At 42.7% G+C, this 24,342-nt stretch overlaps 1 protein-coding gene across 5 annotated transcripts in view; it reads left to right on the top strand.

Annotated features, from left to right (window-relative positions):
* Positions 1–1,917: 1,917 nt before the first annotated feature.
* The window catches only part of LOC109902035 (thrombospondin type-1 domain-containing protein 7A), a 95,853-nt gene continuing 73,428 nt past the window's right edge, over positions 1,918–24,342 (top strand). For 2 of the 5 annotated variants that reach the window (XR_004203064.1, XM_031790356.1), the window contains exon 1: positions 1,918–2,721. Coding sequence is in view for 4 of the 5 variants with exons in the window: in XM_031790356.1 (XP_031646216.1) it covers positions 2,562–2,721 (160 nt within the window). In the remaining variant the exon portion in view is untranslated. The remainder of the gene's footprint in view (positions 2,722–24,342) is intronic. The other 3 variants (XM_031790361.1, XM_031790369.1, XM_031790376.1) reach the window with 2 other exon arrangements.

Genomic DNA, 24,342 nt, shown 5'->3' with positions numbered 1-24,342 from the left:
TTGTGTCGTGCCTGTGAGCACTCCATTACTTTCGTTTGTTTCTGTATTGTTTTGGTGAGTTTCGATAAATAGACATGTGGAACTCTACGCACACTGCGCACACACACTTGGTCCATTTATTCTTCCAACGATCGTGACACATAGGCCTATTTATATGCTTTAAAATGCTTTTGAATGACACTTGCAGGAAATATTCGAGAGAAAAGTGATTTATTATGGAACATTTGTAAAATACTGGGAAAATATTCAACCCTGATCACCAGTCAAAGTGTGAACAAAGTGTAGATTCCATTACTCTATTATAGGAGTCCATTAGCTGATCCCTGAATCGATTTCTTTGCTGTAATGAACACCCTCTTGGATATTTGGCCCAGTATAATGTTGGCATAAAGATGAAGGGATTGGTTGGATTTGTATTACACACACACACACACACACACACACACACACACACACACACACACACACACACACACACACACACACACACACACACACACACACACACTGACACACACACACATACACACACGGTCAGAGACAATGTGACTGCCATAAAAAAGTGCTACTAGGTGATTACCCTGTTCCCTCATTAATCATGCATTATCATTTGTCCAGGAACCAAAGGCATAGAAAAACATCTACTGAAAAATGTGAAGACAATAGCAGAAGTTAGGTTTTTAGGTTGTTCTTGGTGAACTGAAAATAAACTGTCCCCTTGTATACACTTGTATCAAAAAATTTTTTTAACACTAGATGTCATAGTTAGAGGTAATGTTTCTGAAATGAATAAATGGTTGCGTGTCTACGTTTCACCCAGAAAATATTGACATTTTGACATTTGCTTAAATTGGAATGGAATGGGCAGTGATAAGGACAAATTAGAAGAAAATACTTTTCTGTAAAACATTGAGGTTCTACTTTATGTTCACTTTTTGGGCCCTTTGTGTGTCCTTAATGGCCTCTCTCGACTAATCCCAGATGAGTTGTAAATGCGTGACTTTAGTGTTTACTAAACGTTTTATGTTGTGACCCACCTGTTCTTGCAACTTTTCTTGTGACAAAACCATGTTTACCAGGAACCAAGCTGGGCATGACCATTCTATTGACCCACCAATCGGTAAACGTTGGTCTACCAAGTGTTTTTTCCAGTATGGCAGCCCTCAGTCTGTGAAAATGTAGCTAATGCTGGCATACCCTCTGAAGTGGTTGTCCTCGCTAAGCTAACGCCTGTTCTAAAGCTAGCTAAAGCAAACCGGCTAAGCAGAACCACGTGTCTGCAGGTCAGAAACATGGGCAGGGTCTTAGCCTGGGCTCCTGGCCAGGGAACATGCTACATGTTCTCTGACTACAGGGGAGGGAAGGAGAGGAGAGCTGAGGCAAGGGATATCTAGCTGCTTGCCTCTCCCCCCTACTTATATCCCCCTCTCTCTCTCTCTCTCTCTCCGTCTCCGTCTGACGTTCAGTCTGTATGACTACGTCATTGGAGCGTCACTAGAATATTTCGGCACTTAACGATTGTGAAGTTGCTTTGTCAAGTCTGTGTCACGCTTTTCAGTCTCAAAATAGAATGAAACGCCAACACAGTAACCCAAATAGACTGTGCAAAGAGCCTGGAAATGATATTATGCACACCATGGTATTATTCTGTTCTGTTTTGAAGCACTGCAGTGCTATCTATAAGCCTAATACCCTACAACAGAGACAAAATCCAGATACCCACCAATCTATCTATATCTGCTTGATTTTGCTGATCGGTTTTACAAATCTCTCCTCTCTCTCACACACAGTCTACACCCCCGCGCACGCATGCACACACACACACACACACACACACACACACACACACACACACACATGTTCCCTATATCTCCCCATCTCCCCCATCTCTATCTCTTCCCGCCCTGCGCTGCACTGTCTCTGAACCTGGAAGCTGTGCTTGCAATAGCTCCTCTGCTCATTTTGAACGTTGGTCTCCAGCTGTCCTCTCAGCGCTGCTAGTGAGGAGTGGAACAGAAGACGCTTCCATCCCTGTACCCTCGGCAAGAGAGGGACTGTGTGTGTAAAAATTAGAGTGAGCTGGAGCATGGAGAGACAGAAAGAGAGAGAGTGAGTGAAAGAGAGCGAGAGAGAGAGAGAGAGAGAGAGAGAGGGAGAGAGAGAGCGTGTGAGAGAGGAAGGGAGGAGGTACCACTGCAGACGCACAGCCACTGTCACAGCTCCACAGCCAGAGGACAGAGGCAGAAACGGCAGCACCAGAGAGCATGGAGGAGCAAGACTCTATCATTCCTCTGGACCTCTACCCTCTCTCACTGACAACCTTCCTCTGGGAATACCCTGTAAAGAGTGGAGAAGAGAAGAGAAGAGGAGGGAGATAGAGGACAAGAGGAGTAATCTCTTGATCTGCCCTTCAGAAGAGGAAGCACCAGTCCCTTACTCTAGTGGGACAAATCACACACTATTCTCTTTTTTTGGCCTGTCAGACCTGTGCACGTCTTGGGCTATCTTCCCCTGCGGTGACCTTTTGACAGTGTGGACTTACGTTGACCCTGGAGAGGACCATGGGGCTAGGGTGGAGGTGGAGGGGTGCAGGAGGGACCCCCAGTATAAGGACAGGGGGCAGCACATTCCTCTGGGTGACAGTACTACTGCTCTGTGGTACTTGGAGGGCTAACACACAGATGGTAGAGGACACCAAGTCTGTGTACTTCTGGGAAACAGGTACTGGGCTCATATTGTACTATGAGAGACTTAGAGACAGATTGGTTGTTGTTTTGTACTGTTTGACTTTAATGGCAATCAGAATAGAACATCTGCAGTATTGAAGTCTAAGCAGAATATTGTGTTTCTAGGAACATGTTTTCAATAGTCAATGGTGACTATGTATTCAGTATTGAAAAAGCTTGTGGACAAGACACTCAGCTTGGGCACGATATTTTCTGTTCTCATTTCCTCTCTGTGAACCTTTTGAAAATTAGAGCAGGTCTCAAGGTCCTTAAAACCCCCTTGTTAATGCATTAGCTCATTTTCCCTGTCCCTTGAACTAGTCTCACAAGCTGATAGTTTGCACATGGTAACTGAAGTCTAGAAGACTTGAATAGCAAGCTATCATGGGAGAACGAGGCAGAGAGCGCTAACAGAGAAATCCACCAGAAGTCTATTAGTAAGCGTGATCCATTCTGACTGGATTACTTACATTTCTGTCTCTTAGATGAATTGGTAGTTGAGATGTGTGGTTGCACCATATCTGGATGATTGTACATGTGTCGGAGCACAGTAGTAGACAACATTTTTTTGTTTGATTGCAAACATGAGATGAAATGGGATGGGTGGTTGCAGAGTGTTTTCTGATCACCTCTGATATGAACAAGTGCAATGCATGAGTAATGTACGGCTCCTCTCACATAATTAGAAGATCTGAGCCAGGAATAATCATGCCCAGGGAGACTTGAGGCACTTACGAGTGCTTTTAAAAATATATTGGAAAATCTCCTTGGCCCTCGAGGTGATAGTTAACCCTTCGCTTGCTCACCTCCCCCACCACCTCCCTCCCCCTCATAGGACTAGATGAGGGCAAAATAACCCTCCCCCTTCCCAACCCACTGAACAGCTCAGCCCAGCGCCAGTCCTGAATCGATGGAATGTCGTTGTGTCTCGCACTTTATGCATCTTTAAAGAGGATGTAGCTGGGTAAGGAGATTAAAGGACTAGGGATTTGCTCAAGAAAGACGTTCCAGGGAGCAGCCCTACCCTAAGAAATGGAGCATCAGGGGCTAGATCTTTCCCACTGTAGATCATTACGATTACACCACTCTCCCACGCCACTGCACCCCTCTCTCCCACGCTACACACACACACACACACACCTGCACAAACACAATATATAAACACAAACACACACATACCTCATACTGCCTATAGCCACATCACATTAGGTCTTCACTGTGATATGTAACCCTCTGTGAGGAGGCTTTCTGTTCTTTCCAACTAAAGGAAGACTATTGATTTTAGGATAGAAGTTTTTATTTGTTTTAGAATTTTAGAATAAAAAAATATATATTTACATTTGTCTTCTTTGGTTTGGCGATGCCACAGAGCTTGGAGACCTACAGTAGAGCAATTTATTTATGTGCTTTCAAGCACTTTTATCAAAATGTGTCCTGTGTGGCTCAGTTGTTGGAGCATGGAGCTTGCAAGGCCAGGGTTGTGGGTTAAGTTCCCACGAGGGGACCAGTACGATGAAGTATGAAAAATGTATACACTCACTACTTCCTGTATGTTGCTCTGAAAAAGAGTGTTTGCTAAATGACTGAAATGTGGTATCATTGCATTTGCATACAACTTTTTGTGCATTTCAGCTCTTTTCATAAAATATGATTATGTTTATGCACATTTCATAGAGTGCAGTCAGTGGAGGAGGGAATATTCTGGTGACAAATGCTGCTGTGATGTTTGCATAGTGATGAGTTGCTGAAATACAGCTCTGTCTTCAAACTATAGGGAATTGGCTCACGTTGCTTTTATTGGCTTCATGAAAATATGATCTATGTTTTGAGGTGCAGTGAATTCAGGGATATTTTCCTCCGGAGGGTTCTATTTAAATGACAAAAACGAAAACAGGCACTGGCTGCCACAGTCTTGATAATGATGTTCTTGAAGAAGATGAGGATGATGATGACAATGATGATGAGGTGAAGGAGGAGAAACCTGTTGAGAATAAGGTTGATGAAGGCAGTGATGATGATGATGATGATGTGGATGATAATGAGGAGATTGTGAAAGAGTAAGAGGATGATATGGTGGTGTATAGTAGTGTTACAAGCCTTGAATAGATCCTTGGGGGGTTTAAGGCTCTCTATCACACAGTTATTTCTATCCCATATCTCTCACTTACACACACACAGTCACACACAAACACACACACACACACACACACACACACACACACACACACACACACACACATACACACACACACACACACACACACACACACACACACACACACACACACACGTAGACAGCCACATACAGTCACACACACACAATCACACACAGACAGTCACACACACACACGCACACACTCACATACACACACACTAGCATACAAACACACACAGTCACACACACACACACACACACACGCACACGCACACACTCACATACACACACACTAGCATACAAACACACACACACACACACACACACAGTCACACACAGTCACACACACACACACACACACACACACAGTCATACTGTGGGTGGAATTCCTCTTGCAGTTTGGTGCTGTGTGCGCTTCATTAGTTTCCGTTAGTGGAGTGGCAGTACTGCTGTAGTCTGTAGGGCGGAGCTGTCAGGATTGCACCAGCATGCGTGCCCATCGGAGGCCAAGGCAATTATCAGTGTGTGTACAGTGTGACTGTGTGTCCCGTTCAAGTCCAGAGATCAACCTAGAGTACACAACAAATGAGGCTTTGGAACTACGCTACCCCACTCCTTGAACTCTCACTAGGACACCATGGGATTTAAATGGGGATACTCCAACTGTCCTGACTTGTACTGGTATGACACCATCAAACCAACAGTGTTTGGTGTGACTCTTCCAATTGAAGAGGTATCTTCATATGTGACATCTTATCAAATATTCACCAATATAATTTGAATACCATCAAGCAACTTGTAATGACGTAGAAATGCAGTTGGCAAATGTCCTGCTGTGTTGTAGGGAAGCATGAATACATTACAAAGGGCTCCTGAGTGGCTCAGTGGTCTAAGGCACAGCATCTCAGTGCTAGAGGCATCACCACAGACCCTGGTTTGATCCTGGGCTGTATCACAACCAGCCGTAATTGGGAGTCCCATAGGGCGGCGCAGAATTGTCCCATTGGTTACCCCCAAAGAACAAATCTGCTGCGTCAAACCATAGAGTACATTTGAGTCATCATCTTCTAAAGTCATTATAGAGTCATTCACAATGCTTTAAACTTCTTCGGGATCGGTGTCCCTTCCATGGGATGGTTGAGCTAACGTAGGCTAATGCGATTAGCATGAGGTTGTAAGTAACAAGAACATTTCCCAGGACATAGACATATCTGATATTGGCGGAAAGCTTAAATTCTTGTTACTCTAACTGCACTGTCCAATTTACAGTAGCTATTACAGTGAAATAATACCATGCTATTGTTAAAGGAGAGTGCACAATTTTGATACAACAGAAATACAATGGTTCATTGAATCAGTGTAAAACTTTGCAAATACACTGCTGTCATCTAGTGACCAAAATCAAAATTGCACCTGGGCTGGAATAATACATTCTGACCTTTCTGTTGCATTTCAAAGATGATGGTACAAAAAATATGCAAAATAAAGGTTGTTTTTTTCTTTGTATTATCTTTTACCAGATCTATTGTATTATATATTCGTACACTCCTTTCACATTTCCACAAATTTCAAAATGTTTCCTTTCAAATGGTAACATGAATATGCATATCCTTGCTTCAGGGCCTGAACTACAGGCAGTTAGATCTGGGTATGTAATTTTAAGCGATTTATTTTTTAAAGGGGTGGAACCTTTTAACAAGTATAATAGACTACTGAGATGGTATTCAATAAATACGTTGTTACATCTAACATGTCCAAGCAGAAATTCAATGTATTTGGATATGCAACCTAATCCAGTGATTGACATGAATTTTGAGTTGACAATTAGGCTAATGCGGCAAATTTTTGTCATATTTTACTGTCAAAATTGGACTTGTTCAATAGAGATGAATTTGCCTTCATCTGTATGTGCACTAATATTATATACAGTTGAAGTCGGAAGTTTACATACACCTCAGCCAAATACATTTAAACTCAGTTTTTCACAATTCCAGACATTTAATCCTAGGAAAAATCCCATGTTTTAGGTCAGTTAGGATCACCACTTTATTTTAAGAATGTGAAATGTCAGAATAATAGTAGAGAGAATGATTTATTTCAGCTTTTATTTCTTTCATCACATTCCCAGTGGGTCAGAAGTTTACATACACTCAATTAGTATTTGGTAACATTGCCTTTACATTGTTTAACTTGGTTCAAATGTTTTGGGTAGCCTTCCACAAGCTTCCCACAATAAGTTGGGTGAATTTTGGCCCATTCCTCCTGACAGAGCTGGTGTAACTGAGTCAAATCGAGTCAGGTTTGTAGGCCTTGCTCGCACACGCTTTTTCAGTTCTGCCCACAAATGTTCTAATGGATTGAGGTCAGGGCTTTGTGATGGCCACTCCAGTACCTTGACTTTGTTGACTTTATAGGACTCATTTTACTGTGGATATAGATAATTTTGTACCTGTTTCCTCCAGCATCTTGACAAGGTAATTTGCTGTAGTTCTGGGATTGATTTACACTTTTCGCACGAAAGTACCTTCATCTCTAGGAGACTGAATGTGTCTCCTTCCTGAGCGGTATGACGGCTGTGTGGTGCCATGGTGTTTATACTTGTGTACCTTTGTTTGTACAGATGAACATGGTACCTTAAGGCGTTTTGAAATTGCTCCCAAGGATGAACCAAACTTGTGGAGGGCTACAATTTTTTTCCTGAGTTCTTGGCTGATTTCTTTTGATTTTCCCATGATGTCAAGCAGAGGCACTGAGTTTGAAGGTAGGCCTTGAAATACATCCACAGATACACCTCCAATTGACTCAAATTATGTCAATTAGCCTATCAGAAACTTCTACGCCATGACATCATTTTCTGGAATTATGTAAGCTATTTAAAGGCACAGTCAATTTAGTGTATGTAAACGTCTGACACACTGGAATTGTGATACAGTTAATTATAAGTGAAATAATCTGTCTGTAAACAATTGTTGGGAAAATTGCTTGTGTCATGCACAAAGTAGATGTCCTAACTGACTTGCCAAAACTATAGTTTGTTAACAAAAAATGTATGGAGTGGTTGAAAGACAAGTTTTAATAACTCCAACCTAAGTGTATGTAAACTTCCGACTTCGACAGTATAGGCCAATTAAATTGGTGCTAATTCACCACCTGAAGAAGTGGAAACTCAAAACACATTAGCCACACTGAGTGTAGAAAACATTAGGAAGACCTGCTCTTTCCATGACATAGACTGACCAGGTCAAACCCATGTCAGATATCTTGATTGTAAAACAGTGTGCTTTGAGCTCAGTAATGATCGTTGAGAAATAAAAAGCTGAGACCCTCTCTTTAATATGGAAAACAAATTGCTTGCAAAGTTTTTGTTTTTTTCCCCGCAATTGCGTTTTGAAATGTCATACAAGCACGGGGGAGAGAGATTGTGAGAAGCTCGCTCATTACAGCAGCCTGCCCCAGCGAAACAGGCAGGCCCAGCTGTAGGGCAGACACGTTTATTACAGGAATTATGTCATTTACTGTTTAACAAATTCCTGGTTTTATCCACCTAACAAAATAGATGTGATCAGCTAGAATGTGCATCTCGCACCAGGCCTACAGACGACACACCGTTGGCCCGCCTCCCAACCACTTGTGCCAATATGGGTGTTCCTAGGAAGGAAATGTAGATGACCCCTTGCAACTCAAAATACAATTGAACCGAGTAGCTCACTGCTACACCTCTAGTGTTGTGGACACACTGTAGCTACTGTATGTGTAACCATGATGCTGGACTGATGTCATCCCTCAATGAGATGGGCCAGTGTGAAGAGCACTGACAGGCCATTGTTACTGAATACATTTCCACCTAACGATGGCTCCAGCAGTGAGTTATGTCACCCGACCTAGCTGTTAGTGGCTCTCCCAGTCCCAACCACCTGCTATGATAACATACACTATATATACAAAGTATGTGGACACACATTCAAATCAGTGGATTTGGCTATTTCAGCCACACCCGTTGCTGGCAGATATATAAAATGGAGCACACCACCATGCAATCTCCATAGACAAACATTGGCAGTAGAATGGCCTTACTGAAGAGCTCAGTAACTTTCAACGTGGCATCATCATAGGATGCCACCTTTCCAACAAGACAGTTAGTCTAATCTCTGCCTCGGTCAACTGTAAGTGCTGTTATTGTGAAGTGAAAACATCTAGGAGCAACAACGGCTCAGCCGCGAAGTGGTAGGCCACACAAGCTCACAGAACGGGATCGCCGATTGCTGAAGCGCATAGAGCGGAAAATCGTCTGTCCTCGGTTGCAACACTCACTACCAAGATTCAAACTGTCTCTGGAAGCAAGGTCAGCACAAGAACTGTTCATCGGGAGCTTCATGAAATGGGTTTCCAATGCCGAGCAGCCGCACACAAGCCTAAGATCACCATGCGGAATGCCAAGCATCGGCTGGAGTGGTGTGAAGCTCAGCGCCATTGGACTCCGGAGCAGTGGAACGCGTTCTCTGGAGTGATGAATCACACTTCACCATCTGGCAGTCCGAAATACGAATCTGGGTTTGGCGGATGCCAGGAGAACGCTACATGCTCGAATGCATAGTGCCAACTGCAAAGTTAGGTGGAGGATGAGTAATGGTCTGAGGCTGTTTTTCATGGTTCGGGCTAGGCCCATTAGTTCCAGGGAAGAGAAATCAACAGTACAATGACATTCTAGATGATTCTGTGCTTCCAACTTTGTAGCAACATTTTGGGGAAGGCACCCATGCACAAAGCGAGGTCCATACAGAGAAGTTTTGTCGAGATCAGTGTGGAAGAACTTGACTGGTCTGTACAGAGCCCTGAGCCCAACCCCATCGAACACCTTTGGGATGAATTGGAACACCAACTGCGAGCCAGGTCTAATCGCCTAACATCAGTACCCGACCTCACTAATGCTCTTGTTGCTGACTGGAAGCAAGTCCCCGCAGCAATGTTCCAACATGTAGTGAAAAGCCTTCCCAGAAGAGTGGAGGCTGTTTAGCAGCAAAGGGGGGACCAACTCTATATTAATGCCCATGATTTTGGAATGAGGTGTTCGATGAGCAGTTGTCCACATACTTTTGGTCATGTAGTGTTGTACGCACCAGAGCCTGTCTGGAAAGCATATGAGGGAAAAGGTCAGACACTCAATACCATAACCTAAGGTCATTATCATGGTAAAACAAGCACAGCATGTCCCACTCTTCCAGACTCCCACTAGACCAGGGTAATTCAAACCCGGGCCAAGATCCATAGAGTGACTGGTGTTCTTCCTTCCTCTCTATTCAGGATCTGACTCAGACCTTGGACTCCAGGAGAGTGGACTATCTGGCCAAATCAATTAAGAAATCAATCAATCAATCAATGAACTACCAGGAAAAAAAAACAGCAGTACTGAAAAAACATTAAGGCCTGGTTTTTAATAGCCTTGTGCTATCACTTGAATGTACAGTGTTATAGATCGACAAGTGCCTTTGGCAGGACACAAGCCCAGGTCTAGCTGCCTCAGTAAGAGATGCTGTCTGAAGTTATGGCCATGGGGGATATCTCTGGCAACATCCCAATTGAATGTATCCTTATGGAGCCCAGCTTCATTTTATTGAGTGCATTTTAACATGACCCATGTTGACCCTCATTACCATAGTACCTGAGGGCATACCAGCTTCTGAATTATAATTGGCTGGCCACTCTTTAAGACCCATGGCAACAGGCTGCATATTTAGCCCATGAATAAATGAAGGTGATTTCCTTCGGGAGTTGGAGATCATGGCATGCAAGTGTTTTCTTGTATATTCCATTTTTCAGTTTGGCTCTAATGGGCGATAACTGAAGCACTAGCGTGTGACTGGTCTCACATCCAGATTGGAAACTGAGCACTCAGCAGCACTGCAGCCCACGGTGTATTCATATTTCTGGAGAGCGGCAACAACAGCAATACAACTTACACGCAGCGTCAGCAGATTTCTGCCTTGGAAAGGGAGGGTGAAACATTCGTTTCGTATCAAGATGAACGGTTTGGGGTTGGTTTCAAGTTTTGCCCCTGTTGTAACATCTGTAACAGCACCTTTGAACTCTACAGATATTTCATCACATAGAAAAGTGTTTGATGATGGAGATTCATAGAGAACTGCACTGACATCTCATGTTATCAAAATCTCTTCTTTTGACCCACATTGGGGTTGTAGTGGAGGGTGAAACTGTTATTTTTCATGCATATGTTGCATAAGCAGATTAAGCTGTATCCTTGTCGCCCAAAAAAACGGTACTTTGTGAAAACGGCCCATTCATCCTAAAGTTGCCCAGTCCCACATAGACGCAGCAGTGTGCAGGCCAGGAAGCACAAGAGTTTGTTTAAAGACTCAGCGAAATGACGTTGCCATGAGCAGCACCACAGAGATTGAGATGAGCAAGATGCAAGACTTCGCTCTCACATGGTCACACACAGTATCTCTGCGCATGTGCACGGGTTCACTTCAGTGGCCACCGACCCAAAACAAGTTGAGCCTCGCGCTTCGGCACGCTTAGTTGTTGCGGAAATAGACCCACTATTTTATGTGCTTTCTGCATCTACATCATATCGCTGGGTCTACCTTTAATCTAAATCGCAGAGTTTACTGATATAGCGATGCAGGCCGGATTACAGATTACACTTTATCCCCAAAACTTTATTTATAGCGATTTAAGAGGATTTGCACATTTACACCATATTCTACAATATTCCAACAGCTCACAACATATGATATTTAGACGGCAGCTAGGTCATAAATGTATTTAGCGTGTATTTAATGGTATTTATTACTTGTATGTACTAGTGTTTGTATGGTGAGAGTAAGTAGATCAATGGTAATATTAGGGGATAAGTTGTGGGATATTATAGAATTCTGATGAAAGTCTATCCCTTGACTCCTGTTTAAGCTCTATCGCTTTAAAGGGATGAGTGTATGATTGAATAGACCGACCTACACTTTCCTATTAATCTCCTCAAGTGCCCCCTGAAAGACGAGGACCGGAGACAGGTGACGAGGGGGACACATTGTGCGGGGACATAGGGTTGTGTCCTCCCAGTGCCTTGACTGACAACTACTTTATCCATACTGGGCCAAAGCAGAAACATGGGGACCTCTTCTCGTTCAGTCAGTGGATACGTGTTTGGGAAACATGCTATTTAGACTCTGGGAGTAGCATTCAAAACTGACTGTCATCTCCCGTGGGAAGCAATAAGGCAGCTTCAGTGGGTTGAGAGGAAATGGGCTCTCTGAGAGCGAGCAGTGACATTTACTTTAGTGAGACGAGTCTCGAGTCCACACACCTCTGCTCTGCTGATGGTAATCAAGGCATACCGTGGAGAAGTGGAGAAATCCGTCCATCCATTCATCACTCCATCCACCCATCCATCAGTCCTGCTCAGTTGTATTACTTCAGGACGAGCACGACTTGTGTGCTCATTGTATTGGAATGTTTTGGGAATCTAGTTTTAGTTCTGTGGTGAGTTCATTGACTGCATCATATCGCATCATAGGCCCAACGATGTACCGCATTTGATTACGTTTTTATACATTTGTATGAGTTTGGATTTTACTTATCTTATTTGTATATTATTACCAATGGCGTGATGGAAATGTAATTGAAATCTATTCTCTGCTGGGCTGTAGCATGCAATGAATATACAAAGTAATGAAGGCCTACCATATTGCGCCAGATGCATTTTGCTTTCATTATCTCAGTGATCCCAGGGTGAATTAATATACTGCTCCGTGTAATCATGTGTAAATACAGATTGATTTAATCTATGGTAGTGGAATCGAACGCTCAAGCCTCCTGGGTCAGACATGAGAATGAAGGACAATCTCTGCTTCTGCCTGACGGGCCAATATCTGAGAATGGAATCTGATGATGGTATGGTTAACAGTGAGAACCACAGGCATGTATTACATATGTTTTATATAATAATTGTACAGTATCTAGTACTGAAGTGTTGCTTTGCATATTGGTTATAAGTGTTGAGGTAGGATGCTGAACGGTCCATCAAGTGGTTAGCTGACAACAATTGTCAGTTCTCAAGTGCTACTGTAGCTCTAACCGGACTATAGCTAGCAGATCCCTGATGCTTGAAAACACTCTGTAATATACTGTTAACCCGGTTGGGCCTGTGTTTAGCATCTCTTTAACCTTGTCTTGGTGATACTGGGACATGAATCCCTGGCCATCTAGCCCTTTTAAGATGGTGTTTGTACAGGAAGAGCTGTTGGTGTCTGAGATCTGAGGCTTGTAGGGTCCTTCCCCACAGTACTACCATCTTTAATGTCAATTTCACACACGCATGGGCTAATCACTTATGAAAATCCACTGGATTAGAGCGAGGGCAGCCGATGGACCCAGGCAGAGGAAAGCCATGGCGGGGCAGGGCAGGGTGCATGGGGCCTGGTCAACACACAGGGCTGTTCTGGCTCCCTTGCTAGCTACTGTAGATGCATCCTCTGGCTTCTCCACTCGTTCACTCTAATTCTCTGGTATCCGTTCATCTATAAATCTACAGTGTCTATTCCGCATGGCTGATTCGTTGCTCTTTCTTTATGTTGTTCTCCTCCGTAATCCCTCCATCCATCTATCCATCCATCTATCCATCCATTCGTCCATCCATTCATTTATCTGTCAATGTGTTCGGGAGCTGGCAGCCTTGCCTGACCACCTCCTCCTCCTCCTCCTCCTCCTCCTCCTCCTCCTCTCCTTTTCCTCTATCCATCCATTCTCTCTGTTTCCACATTCCCTCTTTCCTGGCTCACGTGGGTGTTTGGGCGTGGGGCCAGGGCTCATGCATGGCACTTCACACCAGGTCTCTGGCATTCGCTCACAGACATGCTCACCCATCCCGTACATGCACGTACACACGCATGCACACACGTGCACTAGCAACTCCACATTCACACCTATAGAGAGACGCATTTACTGGCTTTTGCGCCTCTAAACCCTTTGGTAATAGCTCATGCTTGGGTTGCAGGAATGCAGGAAGAGTATTCCTGTAGATCACACCACCACTTATAGCTCACTACAAACATGTGACAGATTCAGGGTGAGGGATCTGCTGTTTTCTGTTCTCTCCCTCTATTCTCTCCCTTTATTTTCTCCCTCTGTTTTTCACGGATATTTCCAGAACATTGTTACAGTAACTTGGTACAACTAGATATTTATGGATTTCTTTAAATATGTTACACTTAAAGTTGTGTGAATGATAAGAGAGTGTCGTGAAAAGAGGCTTAGGGCTCGACCCACATTTAAAACAATTACTCCAGTGTGTTGAAAGGGAACTCTCCGTAAGATTAATATGAACTGCAATTATATATCAGATAATCATTTTCAATTATTTTTGGTGTATTTCTTTGCTCTTATTTTTCATATTACAGAAAGAATAACGTTGTGATTTACACAGTTTAAGCAGCAACGTAATTGTTTGCTTCTCTCAGTCCTCCAATCAAAACACTCACTGGGCTATCAGAAAATCTGCAAATTAAACTTGGTCATCTTTTGGCGGTTTGGATAATCAAAACCTGCTGGACTCAGAAATTGCTCATTATGCACACAAACCAGTGAAACCACAACAATTTGCTATTGGCACAATGGAAAACCTTGATTAGAAGGTATTTCTTGTTGTTTCATCCTTCGTGTTGTCACTACACAGGTCTCTATGAGAATTCATGAAGCCAACCGGCAGCCAGGCATCACAGGGCACAGTAATTCATCATGCCACATTTGACCTCTCTAGAATCTTTTAGGAAATACTCTTGAATGTGCCACAGGGTTTTCTCACCATACACTCTTCTGTCATATGAGCAGTTTGTCTCACTTGTCTATTGTAAATTATTTTGGACATCTGATTGATTGATTGTTTTGCCCCTTCTACAATGATACAAGTGGCTATTACCATCAATAATAACTTGGACAATGACTACTTTGTAAATAACATCGACTATGACTAATACCCAGGATAAACACAGTAGGATGATATTCGTGCGTGTCAGGAGAGACCAAGATAATGAGGGATGACATGAGTTGGTGCTGACCTCTGTGACGACATTTGCCACGGAGACATGGATCAAACATGACTGATTACAAGAGTAAGGCCTGTTTTTATCCATGGCTCTATCCACTAATGTACTGGCTATTAAGCCATCTGTACGTGTCATATTTATCCAGTGAGCATCACCATTGCAATTCCATTCCATTCATCACCTCTGCCTCTCAGCTGGTTGGCTACTTGAGATACCAAACAATACTGGACTGTTTGTTGTTTATTTGAACTACAAATCTTGCGTCTTTCACCATGCCTCCGCCTGTGCCTTGAAACCTCCCCCCGGGTTCTTCATGTCACAATAATCCTAATCAAGCGCTGGCTCTACGAATCCAAACTCAGTCCTCCCACTCCATTCCCATCTCTCCCTGTCTTCATCTCTCTGGTTGGTGGGTCTACGGTGGACGGCTAGGCTGAGCGGCTGGGCTTTAATGAAGATTGTGTTTCTTCCCAGAGAGGGGCCGGCGGGATTACACAGCTGTCACAGCTGTCAGTCATTCCTCCACCTCTTCTGGAGCTGCTAGAAAGCTGTAGCCATGGCAACAGCGATATGATGACTGCTTTATGTGATGATGTAAACCCTTCGCACCTGTACTTGTTTAATTCTGGCTCCCTGATGCAGAGGGGTAGTGCAGACCCAAAGTTTAGACAGCTTCGTGGCACGAGAGAGAGTCGAGGGCTTGACAATAAAGGTTCTATCGGTTAAAAGATGATTCTGAGATAATTGGCTTTAATGTTCCGAGCCCTCATTGACTTGAATGGTGTTCTCTACTTAACAACATGAATTGGAGTACTTATGATATACTATATAGGTAGAGAACATTGTCAATAAATACATTTTGACAAAAATGCTGATAGTCCCAAGCTCTTGTCGTTTAACTTTTTTCAAATCTGATATATAGCAGAAAATAAGAGCTCAACCGCAGTAGAAAATGAGGTATCATGAGCAAGATTATTTCAAATAAGCCGCAGTAACAATAACAGTGCAAAACAATCAACACAGCAACAAAAAAAGACTTAAACGGGAAGGACTGTTTCTCCTCTGCCCTTCGTTAATTTAACAGAACACAGACAGGTTTGTGTGTGTGCGCGCATGTGTGCCTGTGTGCGTGCATGAGTGTGTGCATGAATCTGTGTGTGTGAGCGTACGTGCAACCGCCTTGCATTATATATGTGTGTAAAATCTAGGTCAGTCCTGCTGCTGTTGTACCCCACTGGTGAACCCTCTGGTGAGACTATTGCAGATCTGAAGTGGTGGTGGGATGTGTGGATATGTGTGCTTATCTGTGTACAGTGTGTGGTTGTTGCATGTGGACACATCCTTTCATCTATCCCCCACCGCCGATGCCATTAAAAATAGACGTTTTCCACTGATAACACATCTAAATCAGTGTAAGAAGGCACTGGATCAGCACTATACCGCTAAAATCTGGTTCAGATGAAATCTAACCCAGGCCAATGGCAATTTTCAGAGGATTATTATCATTGAAATCCTCTCTTCCATGCTCAGGGCATCTCTGGTTGACTGCCCAGACCCTAGTGTGAAGCACTTTGGCCCAAGGACCCCACTACATCTGGTATTTACATGATCACAGACCGGAGAGTAGACACCATGTGGGGGAGAGAGAAGAGGGGGTGGAGAGACAGGGTGGGATTGGAGAGAGATGGAGGGAAGGAAACAAGAGAGAGGTGGAGGAAAAAAGAGAGATACAGTATGCAGAGAAACACTGTAAAAAATGGATCAACCTAGAAAAAAAATACTTCCTGGATCCAGGTAAATAACTAAGGTTTTCTCAATTGAAAATACTACATTTGTTGAAACCAAATACTGCATGTGATTCAATGGCAACTGTTTTATTTTATTAATACCAAAGTATATCTCAAGTTGCAACCTATTGCTTTCAACACTCAACTTACTTTTCCCCTTTGATTAAACCTAATAAAAAAACTAATGAAATACAACCCATTTTTTCATCTTGTTCCAAATTCACTTTTTTAGTTTAGAATAAGCTATCCAATTGGGTTACAAGCAATTTAATAAATTCTCTATAAAACAAGAAAATAAGTTTGTTCAGAAATATAAATAATATTTACATATTCTCCACACAAGACTGTCACATGTAGGTGCGATAAGATCATAAAAAGACATTTGCTTCCTTATCTTTAGTAGTATCACATGCACTTACACAATTATCATTACAGATGCTGACAAGGTACATGGTATGTTTGAATGAAGAATACAATAGACTAGATTAACTGGAATTACATTTACGCTCGTGGTGGGGCAAAAAGAGCAAATTGAAAACCACGCCTCCAATATGCCACGCCTCCAATATGCCACTCCTCAAACTCCTCTGATAGGCTGCCGTCGCTACATTGTCCCACTGCTGTTAGAACCTTTAATCAACTTTAAAAATCACATTAATCTGTCGAATTAGTTATTTGATTTCAGGCAAATTGAATAGAATAGGTTGAACGAACTAAAGCATCATTTTCAAATCATTCCAATCAACTTCATTTGAACAGCAACGTCATTACATAGTTTTTTACAGTGAATAAAGATGGACAAAGCTGTTGCTAAAGAGGAAAGCCGGGAGAGAGCTATGATTTTTTTTTAAATATAATTTGTTTGTGTGTTTTTTATTTATTTTAAATAAAAAATGTATTATTATTATAATGTTTTATTTTTTTAAATCTTAAAACTGCAGTGTTGGTTAAGGGCTTGTAAGTAAGCATTTCACTGTAAGGTCTACACCTGTTGTATTATGTGACAAATAAAATGTGATTTGATTTGAAAGAGAGAGAAGGAGAAAGAGAATAAGTAGTGGAGAGAGAAGAGAGAGAGAGGCTATCCCCAGTGGCATCAATTCCCTTCAACTGCGCCACTATCTCTGTGAAATGAATTGGTTATCATCAAAGGCTTAAGTCTATTGCATGGGAACAGCCTGTATTAACCTTTAAGGGTGCATGACATTATAATACTCAGTTGTCTGAGTGGATTTCACATGCCCCTCGTGTACGATCTCTCTCGTCTGGGGTACCTTTGTTTTTAGAGCGAAAAAAGAAAAAAGAGGGCCAAAGTTGCAGACAGTGGGAGAGAGAAGGAGAGAGTCAAGGAGAAAGATGGAGAGACTGCAGAGAGAAAGAGAAGCGAGAGTGACAGACATTGAGACAGGGAGAGAAGATGGTACGAGAACGAGGGAGAAAGAAGAACAGAGAAGTAGCTACAGAAGACCGTTGTGAAAACAGATGCAGACCTTCAGGATGGAATAATGTGGCGAGGAGAATAATATGACTTCTTAAAGTCCAGGCTGCTGCCAAATCCCAAGATTGATTAAGTCAGAGATTCTCTCTTTATTACCTCAGTGGCTGAGTATTGCTACACGACTTTGGCTTCAAATGTGATGTGCACTGTTCAATTTCAGCTGCATTTATTTCCATCCATCAAAATTAATGCATTCTCAAATGTAGCTTATATCCCAATGTGTTTCGGCCTTGTTGTGAAAACCAGGTGACTTACTTTACCAGTCCATCTTGTTTTCCTATTTCTTAGGAAGAGGACTGTATTTTAAAGTGTATATAAAAACAAGTCTCTAAACTCAAACTACTTTTCCATATTATAGCAAAATACCCTTGTAGCAACTTCAACACCCAGCCCACTATCTCTCTTGTCGTTTCTAGAAAATTGCATTACTTTATGTTCCTCAAATCCTATATCAAAGTGTTACCACGGGAGAATCATTCTCCTCTCATCCTTCCATTTCCCCAAATTTCTCCCGTCTCTCTTTGAGACGTGGGGGGGGGGGGGGGTATGGTAGAGTAGTGTTGGATTCACAGGAAATGCACTGTTAAAGAACACGGACTTTGGCTGGTACTGGGTTTCTTTGATCTGTCCACCTACTGGGCTCTCTTTGAACACTTCTCTTTGGATTAAAGTCATCTGACCCTGGAAAGGCAAAGCTAAGGTTCACGGCTACAAAGTAAGACCGTCTTTTCCAGATGACTCCCCCAGACCCTCTTTTACAGAGCTCGACTTCGGCCCATCAGAAAATGCCTTCACGTTAGTTGAAACCACTCAGTCGCTCAAATTTCAATCCGATCTATTGGATTGTCTTGTAGTTGTTCCATTTCTGAGCCCTAAAATGATCTTATATCCTTCAGTCGTATACTCACACAAATAAATCATGAAGTAGGGCAGGGATCATCAACTATTGTAGATAAAGAAATCTTGAGTGGATGGTCAGGGGGCTGGAACATAATGACAAATAATTTGAAGACTGCAAGTCTAAACAGATATAAGATTTGACTAAAACATAATCATTTCAAACCTTGCTTACATTTGTATATGATCACATATCTCATTATTATGTGTGAAATATTTTGGAACAGATTTAGAAAATGTAAATCACTTGGAGCTGTTTTGCTGTTGTTTTTACAGTCTTTTATGTCCAACAATAAAAAAAAAAGATTTACGTTTCATGAATTTTTTTGCTCAGAAAACATAATCAAATAAAAATACAATAATTTGGCCCGTGGGCCGCCAGTTGCGGAACCCTGGACTAGGCCAGTACAACATGTTTTGAGAGGATATAAATCCCATGTAGCCTTGAACATCTACCCTACAATATTCCCAAATCACACTCACAGTTGTCACACTGAATGTCTTCAGTGTCACTCAGAAGCACACACACGAACACACACACAAACACACACAATCCCCCCAAACACACACACTTACTGGAGGCAGAAATGCTTCCGTCGTCATATTTGCTCTCCCCCTCTTCTCCACCCATGCCCCCTAACACTAACAGATGGAACCATGAGGCAGCATGTAGAGGGGGATCTGTGTCTGTATGTCTGTCTGTCTGTCTGGGTACAGTACCACATGCCCATGCTGTTGTTCCTCCCCACTATGTGTGCCACCAGCCTGCCTACCTGGCAGCTCTCCACCCCCTCTGCCCTCCTGTCCCATTCTCTGTTGATTACCACTGTAATGGATTCGCCACTCTCTCACCACCCATCCTGATGCCCTGCCGCCGCGACGTGATTAAACCTTCAACTGTGGAAACTTCTAGATGTTGTGACAGGGAAAGGTGTCTACTGTATGTTTGACGAGATGAGTCCCGGCGTTTCTGGCTGCGTTTGGAAAATGTATTGCCCTTGGGGTTCGTGTTCTATCCCAGATACAGGAAAGCTATTCGTTTATGTGTGTTTAGTGTGATTGTGTTAACTCGCATGGAATTTAAATGTGCTATTTGCGGGTTGTCACTGAGCTGAGAAACCACTGTGAGTGAATTGGAGGAAGAGGGATTTGTATGTAAGTAGGATGATGATGACGTATCAAGCTGCAGATTCAAAGCAGACGGTCGCCTCTCCCTTGATTGTTTCCGTTGATCAATGAACAAAATAAGCAACTATGGACATGAGGGCACATGTCTGAATGGGTGGGTTTCAGTGTGTGTGTGTGTGTGTGTGTGTGTGTGTGTGTGTGTGTGTGTGTGTATATGTGTGTGTGTTCTAAGATAGAACCCCCCCTCTCTCTCCCCTCTCCTCTCATGTTTACTTGGCTCAGCACAGCGGTGGAATCAAAGAGCAGAAACACAGAGGTATGCTCATTCATCTCCTCGCCTGCAGATTGAGGGTGGCAGCCTTTATTGCACCCGACCCCTGGTGTGATCACAGCGAAGAGTGTGTGTCCCCTCCGAGGAGTGTGGCCTCAGGCCTCCCGCTCCACAATGAAACACCAGCAAAAGCTGTAGTCTCCACCTGCAATCCTGCAAAGACATCACCAAAGAGAGAGCCGAGAATGGCGCATCTTGTTACACTGTGACTCATTGAAGATGGTGTGTTCTAATGTGTGGAGCTGGAACAGATGTGAGGAACTGTGGGTGGTTTATTTGTGGCTAATGAGTTTCTCTCTCATGTAGCTTTCCGTTACTTCATAGAGGATTCAGTGCTCGCATAAATATCAGGAATATGGAAGATGCTCATGGTCTATAAATACAACCCAACGTATATTTCTTTTAGATCAAATCTGGATCTCATCCAAAAGGTTAGTTGTAAAGACGTTCTAAAATCATTTTCAAAGTAACGTTAATTCAGATGTATTTCTCATTTTGTACGTTTGTGGTCCAGGTGCTGGACACTACAGGTTCAGCCATGTGGATTCACTGGCAAGCCAGCACAGCCCTCATACAGTTTCATCACTCCTATGGTTCACAGAACATCCTTCAGTAGATTGGCTCATGTGTTGGTGTATGCTGATTTATGCTACTGTTCTGGTGTACAAACAGACCTCTCAATTGTTGCCCCCCCCCCCCCCCCCCCCCCCTTTGGTACATTTTCCTGGAACTAATGAATTCTTTGGGGATCTCTTATAGCACCTCCTTCTCTCTCAAGCTATATGATTGTGCAATATGTACTGGCCACTGGCCAATCTTTCAGGGGCCCCTTGATTTGTACAGTTTAGCATCAGTTATTGATATTGATTCCTTACATTGGCTCTTTGAAATGACAGGGTAGAGAGCTGCACAGCTGGCAGGGGCAAACAGAGTGTATTGCATACATCCACCAACAGGGTAGAGAGCTGCACAGCTGGCAGGGGCAAACAGAGTGTATTGCATACATCCACCAACAGGGTAGAGAGCTGCACAGCTGGCAGGGGCAAACAGAGTGTATTGCATACATCCACCAACAGGGTAGAGAGCTGCACAGCTGGCAGGGGCAAACAGAGTGTATTTCATACATCCACCAACAGGGTAGAGAGCTGCACAGTTGGCAGGGGCAAACAGAGTGTATTGCATACATCCACCAACAGGGTAGAGAGCTGCACAGCTGGCAGGGGCAAACAGAGTGTATTGCATACATCCACCAACAGGGTAGAGAGCTGCACAGCTGGCAGGGGCAAACAGAGTGTATTTCATACATCCACCAAGGCAGTGTACATAAAATATGTATGGCTTTTGTCAAGCTTGTGTCTTTCCAAACTGACACATTGATATCACTGTCGTTCAATCTGTTCACACTGCTACCATCTAGAAGGCAAAGACTGTACAGGTGCATCTAAGCTGGTATGGAGAGACTGAAAAACAGCTTCTATCTCCAGGCCATCAGACTGTTAAATAGTCACCACTAGCCAGCCTTTGACCATTACCCTGCTCTGAACTTTAGTCACTGTTACTAACCAGCTACCACTCAATACTCAACCCTGTGCCTTAGAGACTGCCGCCCTATGTACATAGTCATTGAACACTGGTCACTTGAATAATATTTAAATACTGTTTTAAACACACTTCGTATGTACAATGAGTGTACAAAATATTAAGAACATCTGCTTTTTCAATGACATAGCCTGACCAGGTGAATCCAGGTGGAAGCTATGGGTTATTGAGCTCATTTGTTAAAACAACTTCAATCAGTGTAGATGAAGGGGAGGAGTCAGGTTAAAGAAGGATTTTTAAGCCTTGAGACAATTGAGACAATGATTGTGTATGATTTCAGTTTATTTTGAGTCCAATAAAAATGAATGGTAAATCATTTATTGTGTCATTTTGGAGACACTTTTATTGTAAACATGTCTACATTAATGTAGATGCTACCATGATTTTGGATAATACTGAATGAATTGAATGAATCATGAATAATGATGTGAGAAATTTACAGACGCACAAATATCATACACCCCCCCCCCCCCCCCCCCCTGCTATTGTAAAAGTGAGAGGTTACCATGTCTTGATAGGATATGATATTTGTGTGTCTGTAACTTTCTCACTCATTATTCACGATTCATTCAGGACTGTCCGTAATCATGGTAGCATCCACATTGATGTACCTTCTATTCTTATTTACAATAAAAGTGACTCCAAAACGACACAATTCATTATTTACCATTCATTTCTATTGGGCACAAAATAATCTGAAACACAACCAAAACAAACAGCAAATACATCCAACAAGTTTGATGTAATCATTGTGATGCTAGGAATATGGGACCAAATACTATACGTTTGACTACTTTAATACACGTACAGTATAAGTGAATTTGTGCCCATACTTTTGGTCCCCTAAAATTGGCGGACTACATTATGTACAACAAGTGCTGTCATTTCTAAACAGCTCAGCCGATATGGATCAAAATACCCTCAAATTAAAGTTGACAGTCTGCACTTAAACCTCATAGTCATTGTATCATTTCAAATCCAAAGTGTAGAGTACAGAGCCAAAACACAAAATCACTGTCACTGCCCCAATTACTTTTGGAGCTCACTGTATATTTATATGTATATTTTTATTAATTCCTTTATTTGTTATTTTTTGTAGTACCGTGTATTGTTTTGTATTGTTAAGTATTACTGCACTGTGGAGCTAGGAACATAAGCATTTCACTGCACCAGCAATAATATCTGCAGAATTTGTGTACCCGACCAATAAAATTGTATTTTGTTTCATATGGGACATACAGTACGGCTATGCTGGTAAATAACCATATGGACAAAATCAGCAATTGGTGTGCAATGTTTGAAAACCAAAATCTTTGAGAACATGTATTTGAGACCTTTACACCAAAGAGAAGCGAGAAATGACGAGATTTGTGTCTGTCCCGTGACCACCATTAATAGCCTAGCAACCGTGTCCCAGAGGTTCCGTAATCTCCCCATCTGTCCAATTAACAGAGGGAGGAGCTGCCAGGGGAACATGGAGGGGGGAAATGAGTGGGATTGGAGCATTAGCACTGTGGATGGAAATGCTGGAGATTGGGATCACAGTTCTCTCCCCTCCAGTTGACACGGTGGCTATTTCTGTGGCTCCAGGTTAACACTTTTCTCCCTGCCCTTTTCTGCCTCGTGATTTCATTAGGTGCAACGCCACTCGTCACTCCGGTGTAGCGCAGGGACCAACTGGGCTCGTGTTCCTGTAATAGCGACACGAGGAATGGAAAAGGCTATACAATTGCATTTAGTGAGCTTAACCCTGGTGTGTAATTAAACCAAGAGATGAAACAGAAACTGTACGTGATGAACACATTGGTTTCGGGAGAACAGAGTTTCTGAGGAAGTTGATGTTTCTTGTAGAGAATGATGTTCTCTATCGTCTTCCACTCATGTCAGGATCATTAGGCAATGTGCTGTTGGATCAAGTTCACTGTCGTGAAAAATACCTTTATCTCTCTTAAATCCTTTGACAGTTTCCTGCAGTTCTTTGGAGAGTATGCTATAATGTCAATGCAGTACACCCAATACTTATTTTCTCTCTATTTTATCCTCAAAGATGCCATAGCCTGAACAGCATTCATGTTCACTGGCATAGCATGCAGCGGAGTCCCTGAATCCTAATTCAAAGGATTTGTTCTTAGTTACAGAGTTGACATTGAGATGATTACCTCA

The sequence above is a fragment of the Oncorhynchus kisutch genome, linkage group LG2 (genome assembly GCF_002021735.2).
Source record: "Oncorhynchus kisutch isolate 150728-3 linkage group LG2, Okis_V2, whole genome shotgun sequence".
Lineage (NCBI taxonomy): Eukaryota > Metazoa > Chordata > Actinopteri > Salmoniformes > Salmonidae > Oncorhynchus > Oncorhynchus kisutch.
The sequence above is the reverse complement of the archived record's forward strand: the minus strand, read 5'-3'. Positions and strand labels throughout refer to the sequence as shown.